Genomic DNA, 10,496 nt, shown 5'->3' with positions numbered 1-10,496 from the left:
ACTAGGCCACTCGCTTCGTACTTATAACTTTCCAGCGTCTTCTGAGTGGACATCGCACCTCTCCGAGAAGAGATAAGTAATTTTTTACAATGACATCACTGTCATGGAGGGTTTATAGCAAATAAATATGAAGCAATAATTGCTACTACTGGTGCTTTACTTCATCCAGCAGCCACTGTAAGAGATCCACAAGCATAAAGGAGAACTTAGAATAAAATGACCTCACAATAACAGAATTCCGATGCTTTTCCTGTTCTTTATTCTGTGTGTAAGAGGAGTTTTCTATTCAATGAGTCATAAGTTAGTACCCTAGGGGCTCCTTTTACGAAGCCGCATTAGCAGCTTTAGCGCACACGACTTTTTATCACGCGCTGGCCGAAAAACTACCGCCTGCTCAAGAGGAGGCGGTAGCGGCTGGCGCGCATGCGGCATTTTAGGGCACACTATTCCGCACGCTAAAAACGCTAGCGCACCTTCGTAAAAGGAGCTCCGTGTTTCCAAGGGGTTGGTTTTTTTTCTGAATTTTAAGTCATTACATAGATACATAATGAATAAAGAAAAGAGATACACAGTAGTAGAAAAATAATCATATAGATACAAAACAAAATTTCCTTTGTGCTACACTACAATTCCATGAAAGTATTTAAGGAAAACAAATAACTGAATCAATCCTAAACTAGGTCCGTATTCAGAGACACTTATCTAGGGCCTAAATTTTATTTATTCCTCTAACTTCTGTTAGAGGTATCCGGTAATTATTCTTTCTCTCTAGCTAACAGAAATTGTTACAACTCTATAGGATCCCAAGGGGTCCTTTTATAAAGCTGAGGTAGGGGTTCAACGCGCGTAATACCGCGCGTTAAACCACCTGCCGCGCTAGCCCCTAATGCCTGCATTGAGCAGGCATTAGTTTTTTAGCCGGCCGCGGGGGGGGGGGGTTAGTGCGTGATGAAATGTCCGACGCGCTAACCCCGCTAGCGCGGCTTGATAAAAGGACCCCCAAGTCTTGTATTTTAACCAAACATTTACATGGAAATTTCAAGTAAAAGGATGCTTCCAGTGCAATCACCCGAGATTTTAATTTAAAAAATTATTTTCTTTTTAATTGTTATAAGATGCTTTTATCAAGATACACTGTACCTGTTCTACACTGTCTTATGTTTTTTTGGGGTTTTTTTTTTTATGTATAACAGTTTTTATTGAAAGAATCAAATAATCAGTACAATAGGATAATACAAAAATACATTCAATACAATAAGAATTACAATAAATTTCATACAAATTTAAATCATTCTTATGTTTAAGGATGCCTTTGCTTCCTAATAAGTTTCCATCCCTAGGCAATGTAATGCATTAGTTTTACCCCTCCAATGTGTGAACCTTTTTTTTTCTTATGTTTTATTTTTCCCTCCCACCCCCCTTTTTTGTCTCTAGTCAATATGTTCTCATGATTATACATTTCAGTCTGACGTAGTTTTTATTTCCCTCCTTATTTTTAAGCATTGTTTTTTTTTTTTAACTTATTGTAAACCGCCTAGACGCAATGATAGACGGGATATCATATATATAATAAACTTGAAACTTGAATCTTTTCGTAAAAGTAATTATTATTAAGTAAGCAAAATTATTAAAAATAGGATAGGGAGCAGCTGGGACTTTGATCTAGCACTTGCTATGGCCATATAATAGTTACTTGCATTTAGAATTACCATATCGCTCCATAAAAAGGAGGACAGATTGAGACATTTAGGTTTTACTTCCACTGCTTTCAATGAAAGTAAAACACAGATGTCTCAATCCGTCCTCCTCCTCCTGGAGCCATTTATTTGGTAACCCTGAGTGCAAGTAACTACGTATTATATGGCCATAGCAAGTGCTAGACCAAACTCCCAGCTGCTCCCTATCCTATTTTTAACAATTTTGCTTATTTAATAATGATTGCTTTTATGAAAGTACTTGCACTATGATCATTTGGATATGGGTCATACAGTCAAAGTGGTTTATATATTAAATACAGTTGCTTTCTCTGTCCTTAGTAGACTCAGTCTGCGTACTAATGGTTTTTTTTATTCATTTTGGTGCTCTGTTTTCATACATACACACTGGCAAGCAGATACACTGCAGATACTTCAGTACCTTACACTGCATAGAGTTTATTTTTGGATTTAACCCATTGCCTATCAGGCAAAACCTGATAATTTCCCTGCCCTGGGGAGAGTTTACAATCTAAGTCTGTATTTGAGGCCACGGAGTGTTAAATGATTTTGCCCAAGGAGCAGCAGCAGGATTTCAAGGGTGCTTCCCTGGTTGTCAGCCCAGTGCTCTAACCACTTAGGCCAGGGGGGTCCCCAAAGTCCCTCCTTGAGGGCCGAATCCAGTCGGGTTTTCCCCAATGAATATGCATGAGATCTATGTGCATGCACTGCTTTCAATGCATATTCATTGGGGAAATCCTGGAAAACCCGACTGGATTCGGCCCTCAAGGAGGGACTTTGGGGACCCCTGACTTAGGCTATTCTTCCACTCCTATACTGAGTAGAGGAGAACAGCTAGATGTGAATCGCTTGTTTACTCTTTCCCAAAAATACTAGGGCAGGGGTAGGCAATTCCGGTCCTCGAGAGCCGGAGCCAGGCCAGGTTTTCAGGATATCCACAATGAATATGTATGAGATGGATTTGCATATACTGCCTCCTTGAGATGCAAATCTATCTCATGCATATTTATTGTGGATATCCTGAAAACCTGACCTGGCTCTGGCTCTTGAGGACATGAATTGCCTATCCCTGTACTAGGGTATGCGATGAAGCTCCTTAATGGTTTTTAAAACAAACTGGAGAAAATATTTCTTCCTTCCTGGAGAATTTTGGTGAAAGCAGTTAGCTTAGCAAGGTTTTAAAAAGGTTTGGATAATTTTCTAAAACATATGTCCATAAGCCTTTATTAAAGATGGACTTGGGGAAATCTACTACTTATTTCTAGAATAAGTAGCATAAAATCTGTTATAAGATACTGGTCTTAACTGATCTTTAATCTGACCCACTATGGCAACTTATGCTCTGGTACACACTACTCGCCAATTAACAGCCAGTGGCTCAAAGGCAGGGGTGTCAAAGTCCAGTCGGGTTTTCAGGATTTCCCCAATGAATATGCATGAGATCTATTAGCATACCATGAAAGCAGCCCGTGCAAATAGATCCCATGCATATTCATTGGGGAAATCCTGGAAAACCCGACTGGATTGCGGCCCTCCAGGAGGGACTTTGACACCCCTGGTAGATCGGGGCATTGCTTCAGGAAGCGTGCAAGCGCTCCCGGCTCGGACAGGTGTTAGGACCTTGCAGAAGCCCAGCCTACAGCAGGGCAGCTTGACCGAGCTCGCTCCGTCTGGGGCGTGCGCTGCCCCGCCAAACCAAAGGGAGCGTCTCTAAATTCCTCCGCCCGTCTCCCTGACAAAACCTCAGGGGAGGGAGGGCAGCGCTCGCCCTCCCGCTCCAGGAGCAGGTGCAAAAGGGCTCCGACGCCGTCGGCTACAAAGTAGCCAGCTCAGCCCGACCAGCGAGAAACCGTAGCCGCGCGGACTCTATAGCCCCCCCCGCCAGACTTTGCTAATCCCCCAACTACAGCGGCGGAGCCCAGCCAGGTATCCCCTCCCCCCCCCCCCGCGACCCCCCTCCCGCCCGCTGCATTCTGGGTACAGACCAGAGCACAGATGGAATGCAAAGATGGCTGAGAAACAGAAACACGATGGCAGGGTTAAGATAGGACATTACATCCTGGGAGACACGCTGGGAGTCGGCACCTTCGGAAAAGTGAAAAGCTGAGTCCATTTTCTTGCCGTTCCGTCCTCGCCTTCGCCGTGTCACCCTCCCGGGAGAGAGGGGGAAAGCTTCGCAGAAGTAGGGTTTAGAGGCTACGGAAAGAGCGTAACGTAGCCGCCTTCCCCGCTTCTTCTGGCGCTGCCGTATGTGGGTTGGTGAATAGGCGTGAGGCGCGTAGTTTGCGCGCCCCAGGAGCGGTTCATAGGGCGAGGGTGTGGGCACGGAGGAGGGAGGGGCGCACCTGATCCCAGGGAGAGAATAGACGCGCACCTGATGGGTCGCCTAAGATGCTCCTTCACAGGGGCATGACTTTTAGTCAGATTTTTAGAGTCACCAAGCGATACCGTTCTAATTCAATGTTAGTTCCTGGCCGTAGGAGCCAAGAGAGATTTACAATAACGACAAACAATGAGTGGCATCTATGAATATTAGATAAGTAGACGTTCAATTCATTCAAATTAATAATGGATTAATCAATATAGTTTTCAAAATATATACTGTATGCAAATACGTATAAATCCTAAATGTGTATGTATTTCGAAGAAAAAGTTCACGAAACAATTTATGAACTATGCAATAAATTAACAAAAAAAAACTGAATTAGTTAACAAAACCTTTCTATCAAGAGGTGTGATCTCTGATCAAAGCAAAATAAGTGTCGAGTTTTTCTACGTAGTTATGCATTTATCTAATATATACTAAAAAAAAAAAAAAAAACACCCCACCTGCTGCAATTGTAATTATACCCCGAGCTGTAAGAAACAATACGGGGGACGAGGAAAGAGGGGGCTTCTACCCTAATTCTGATAACTAATGCCAAAGTATTAAATGACAGAATGTGGCAGTCACTCTTAAGGACCTCTGGAAGTGGGCATGGTTTTCCTAGTTGATCTTTGGCTAGTAATAAGTGTTGAAACTGAAAGTGTTATGCTAGCCCTGGAGAAGTGATTAACTAGCCTGCCATGTATAGGGTTATTAAATGACTCCAGAAAAAGGAGGACAGGTCAAGCCATCTGAGCTTTACTTCCATTGAAAGGAATGGAAGTAAGGAGGACAGACTGAGATATCTGGGTTTTGCTTTCTGTGGAAGAAAAACCCAGATGTCTCAGTCTGTCCTTTTCTAGAGCCATATGGTAATCCTAGCTAATCAAATAATAAGAATGCAAGCAAGACTTCTCAATATATATTAGATTTCAAGTATAAATATATGAAATCTATATATATAAAATCGGAGGTATGTATGTGTGTATGTGCCGCGATCACGCAAAAACGGCTTGACCGATTTGAACGAAACTTGGTATGCAGATCCCTCACTACCTGGGGTGATATGTTCTGGGGGTCTCGCGGCCCACCTGCACACGTGGGCGGAGCTACAAACAGAAAATGGAATGATAACAAACAAGATATCGAAGAATTTATTTACCAGAACTCCCTAACCTCACCTCATAATCTAATCCTAGGAGATATAAACCTCCATCTTGAAGATCACACCTCTAAACAAGTAATAAATTTACTCTCGTACCTCAAAGCACTGAACTACCAGATCCTTAACCCCCAACCCACACACGAAAAAGGCCACCAACTAGATGTCGCTGCTTACATGACCCAACACCCCCACAAACCCGAAATCCATATCTCAGATGGGGCCTGGCACCCCTCACTTTGGTCAGACCACTATGAATACACCTTTAACATCAACTGGCCTCAAAGCATTAACAAACAACCGCCAAAAAAAACCTCCTTCAAAACACGCCAAAAAATCGAACCCCCCCCCCACATTCTGGGATAAAGCAGACCACGCCATCACCAACACAGCCCCCAACGAATTCATATCCCCATGGCGAACCATAAGCGAAACCATCCTGAATGAACTAGCCCCAGAAAAACTAAAATTTAAAATAATAATAATAATAATAACTTTATTCTTGTATACCGCAATACCATGGAAGTTCAATGCGGTTAACAATAGAAGAGACTGTACATTTACAGCGATGATACATATTATAGTGTTGTTACATTTATGTAGAATTTGTAGACCTTCTGATAAATGGTTCGACTCCGAACTCCTCCAATCAAAAAAGCTCTGCAGACAACTAGAGAGAGACTGGAAAAAAAAATAAGAGCTTAGAACACACTAAGACAGCATGGAGAAATCAAATTAACCAATACAAAACCAAACTCAAGGAAAAACGGAAAGCCTACTACTCCAAAATGATAGGCACAAAAATCCCAGACACAAAAAAGCTATTCAACCTAGTAAAGAACCTCACTGATACTAAACCTTACCTTGCCACTCAAGGTATCCACCCACCGACAGCCATCCACCTAGCAGACCACTTCAAAAACAAAATCACTAATATCAGAACCGCATTCATCAATACACCCACCCATCTCGAACAGATAACAACAAACCCAACAACAGGTGAAGCCATCGTAGCAGACAGAAGCTGGTCCAACTTCCCAATCCTACTTTGGTCGGATATGAACCGACTCTACAATAAATACAGCCATGCTTCCAGCGAACTAAATAATTGCCCCACCTACCTGTTATCAAATGCCTCCACCACATTCAAAACCAACTTTATGCTATGGATTCAAACCACACTAACAGAAGGCCAATTCCCACAGGACCTAGGAGAGATCTTAATCACCCCAATCATGAAAGATCACAAAGGCCCAATAGATAGCCCCTCCAACTACAGACCTATCGCTTCAATTCCAATATACGTCAAAATAATAGAAGGCCTAGTCACACAATACCTCACAAACTACCTGGAAAAACATAACCTACTCCACCCCTCACAATCAGGATTTCGAACTAACCATAGTACAGAAACACTACTAGTCTCTCTTCTAGATACAGCCCGGCAACACATCAGTAAAGGAAAAAAGATGATACTAATACAACTTGACCTCTCTGCAGCATTCGACCTAGTTGACCACACCATATTACTACAGATACTCGACGCCATAGGGATCTCAGGCAAAGTTTACAATTGGTTTCAAGGGTTCCTCAAATCAAGAACCTATAGGGTAAAATACAATGATATCAAATCAGAGCCATGGGCAAATCCCTGCGGAGTTCCACAAGGATCACCTCTCTCACCTACACTCTTCAACCTCTTTATCTCCTCCCTAGGAGCCACCTTAGATAACCTAAATGTCACTTCCTTTAGCTACGCAGACGACATCACCATACTCCTCCCCTTCGACCCATCAGAGCCCACCACCACCGCAAAGCTGGAAACAACCCTAGATACAGTAGAAAAATGGATGATGGATCACAAACTAAAACTAAACTCAGAAAAAACAAAATTCCTCCTGCTCGAAAAAGCCAAATCTCCTACCATCACAGAACTGATAATCAAAAATACCAAATACCCAATACAACCCGAACTAAAACTACTAGGAGTTACCATAGACAGATGTTGCACAATGCAGTCCCAAATCAACAAGACGACCCAGAAAGCTTTCCTAACCATGAGAAACCTAAGCAAAATCAGAAAATTCTTCAACCAAACACAATTCAGATTAGTCGTACAATCCCTAGTCTTAGGTCTGCTGGACTATTGCAACTCCCTATATCTTCCTTGTCCAGCCATTATGATAAAGCAACTCCAGACCATACAAAACACCGCCCTCAGACTGATCTACTCGCTTAGAAAATATGATCACATAACAACTACCTTCTTAGACTCCCACTGGCTACCCATACAAGCACGAATTCAATTCAAATTCACTGCCTATTATTCAAAGCAGTACAAGGCTCTTCCCCATCCTACCTAAACAACCGCTTAAACCAGATCTCCACCACAAGACACAGAAGAACCCCGAATCCTTTTGCCTTCCCTCCACTCAAAGGCACACAACGCAAGAAAATGTTTGACAACCTTCTGGCAACACAAGCAGCAAAACTCAACCATTCCATCTCCAACCTGCTGACAACATCGGACGACTTCAAAACATTCCGTAAAGAAATCAAAACCCTACTTTTTAAAAAATTCATCCAAAAACCTTAAACCCACTTCACCCACCTCCAGCTAAGTTCACCTACCTCCAGATAATTCACCTACCTCCACTGAATTCATCTACCACCAGATAATCCTCCCTCAAATATCACACCTAATCACCCTTCATGTAAACAGACCCCTAAAAAAGATTGTAATCTTGCCTACTCTAACTGTATTCCATTTGCTAATATCACACAGCTAGGCACTGTCAGTTTACTATCCAACCCGTAAGATCCCCTAGAAAAAAAAAAAAAAAAAAAAAATTGTATCCTCACTGGAAAATGTCCAGTAAAATCCTCTGTAATGTGATCATCACTGGAAATGTCCAGTCAAATCTTTTGTAATCCGCCTTGAACTGCAAGGTATAGGCGGAATAGAAATCCGTAATGTAATGTAATGTAAAAATCAGATTTCACCCATTCATGTCAATGGAAAAAATGTAAAAAGCTGCCATTCTCACAGTAATTCAAAAACGGCTTGACCGATTTGAACGAAACTTGGTATGCAGATCCCTCACTACCTGGGGTGATATGTTCTGCGGGTCTCGCGGCCCATCTGCACATGTGGGCGGAGCTACAAACAGAAAATCATATTTCACCCATTCATGTCAATGGAAAAAATGTAAAAAGCTGCCATTCTCACTGTAATTCAAAAACGGTTTGACCGATTTGAACGAAACTTGGTATGCAGATCCCTCACTACCTGGGGTGATATGTTCTGGGGGTCTCGCGGCCCACCTGCACACTTGGGCGGAGCTACAAACAGAAAATCAGATTTCACCCATTCATGTTAATGGAAAAAATGTAAAAAGCTGCCATTCTCACAGTAATTCAAAAACGGCTTGACCGATTTGAACGAAACTTGGTATGCAGATCCCTCACTACCTGGGGTGATATGTTCTGGGTGTCTCGCGGCCCACAACTCTATGTTGCTTGCTCAAGGGTGGGTTCACCCAAGAATTTATATGTTCTTGCTCCAGGAGGTGAAACTAAAATTGTTGTTTATAATCACGTTTTGCGTTAGTTGTATTGTATTCATTTTGTCAAATATTTCACATTATAATTTGAATATTGTACTTTTTATTAAGCTGTAAAAAATAATTTCATTCACCACTATAATGTATCTTTATTTGAATCCATTTACAGTGTTATTGCTATAATTAAATACCCGTGCAACGCCGGGGCATCAACTAGTACATCTATATAATCTTCACATACACAAGGAAAATGTGTGAACCGACCAAAAGCAGAGACTCCTATAGCCTGCCACACCGTCCCATCACAGTGTATGGCTTTAATGCAAAAATGCTGACTAAGGCAAAATGCTAGGTACTAATAGTTGTTTCTCAATGGCAACAAAAGAAAAAATGTTTTCACTTAGCTTGCATTCTTATTAGTTTACAATTTTGACCTCTCTATCTCAAACATTTTGTAAGCTCTTTCCTCTCCATTCAGCAATTGTGACTTAGTCTGGAACCCTAGCTAAATAGACATAGGGTAAAAGCTAGTTCCTTAATCTGGCATAATATCTTATGATCTGTCCAGAAACTGCTTTTTTAGAAATAGTTCTTTGGCATTTATATGATGGTATTTGGTATAAAAATCCATAAAGCTATTAACCAGATCCTGTACCAGAATAACTGAAATGGCAGAACTTCGGGGGTTTTCTTTCCTCCTTTCCCTGTTTCCAAGCTGATACAGAACTGGGATAAGCAACCCCACGACGTAGATTGTCGTCAGGGGCAAGTGCCCCCACCTTTCCCTAAGAAGATATGATACCTACTGAAAAGGAAAAGCTCCAGTTACACGTTTAATTCAGTCTCTTCGTATCTGTTGAGAAATGCAATTGACATCTGTACTGTTTTTACATAAGAATATAAGAGTTGGGCCTTATTGGGACAGACCGAAAGTCCATGAAGCCCAGTATCCTGTCTCCAGCATCAACCAACCCAGGTCACAAGTAAGAACATAAGAATAGCTTTACTGGGTCAGACCAATGGTCCATGAAGCCCAGTAGCTTGTTCTCATGGTGGCCAATCCAAGTCCCTAGTACCTGGCCAAAACCCAAAGAGTAGCAACATTCCATTCAGAATCCTAAAGAATAGCAAGATTCTGGAATCCCAAAGAGTAACAAAAGATTCTGGAACCCCAAAAAGTAGCAACATTCCATGATACCGATCCAGGGCAAGCAGTGTCTTCCCCCATGCTTTTTTCAATAACGGACTATGGACTTTTCCTCCAGGAACTTGTCCAAGCTTTTCTTAAAACCTGGCAAGATCCCAAAGAGCAAAACAGATTTTATCCTGCTTATACTAGAAATAAGTACCTGATTGCTATTCAGTATATTGTATGTAAACCGTTCTAGGTGAATCTCTTCATGCCCTCTCCTTCCTGCTACTGGAGGTCTCCTGCCCCCCCCCCCCCCATACCTTTCAAGGAAGTTGGGAGCTCTGTCACTCCTCCAAGGCCTGCTTGTCCAAAATGGTGGGCTTTTCCCTCCCTGGTGCATCATGTGATGCATGGGGAGAGGCCTAAGGCTCTGATTGGCTCAGATGCCTAGGAACTGAATTATTATTGGAGACAGAAGGTATAATTGTTATAGAGAGTGACTGCAATGAGATAAGGAGAGCAGTGCTAGAAACACAGTTTGAAAACATTTGTATGCATT

The 10,496-nt window shown here is 42.0% G+C and overlaps 1 protein-coding gene across 2 annotated transcripts in view; it reads left to right on the top strand.

The window, feature by feature from the left end:
* Positions 1-3,472: 3,472 nt before the first annotated feature.
* The window catches only part of PRKAA2 (protein kinase AMP-activated catalytic subunit alpha 2), a 42,289-nt gene continuing 35,265 nt past the window's right edge, over positions 3,473-10,496 (top strand). Inside the window, exon 1 of one of the 2 annotated variants that reach the window (XM_033916515.1) lies at positions 3,473-3,641. Coding sequence is in view for 1 of the 2 variants with exons in the window: in XM_033916514.1 (XP_033772405.1) it covers positions 3,724-3,817 (94 nt within the window). In the remaining variant the exon portion in view is untranslated. Of the gene's footprint in view, positions 3,642-3,692; positions 3,818-10,496 lie in introns of those variants that run through there. The other variant, XM_033916514.1, reaches the window with a different exon arrangement.

This window comes from Geotrypetes seraphini, chromosome 12, assembly GCF_902459505.1.
Source record: "Geotrypetes seraphini chromosome 12, aGeoSer1.1, whole genome shotgun sequence".
Lineage (NCBI taxonomy): Eukaryota > Metazoa > Chordata > Amphibia > Gymnophiona > Dermophiidae > Geotrypetes > Geotrypetes seraphini.
This window is presented reverse-complemented; position numbering and strand designations above follow the sequence as displayed.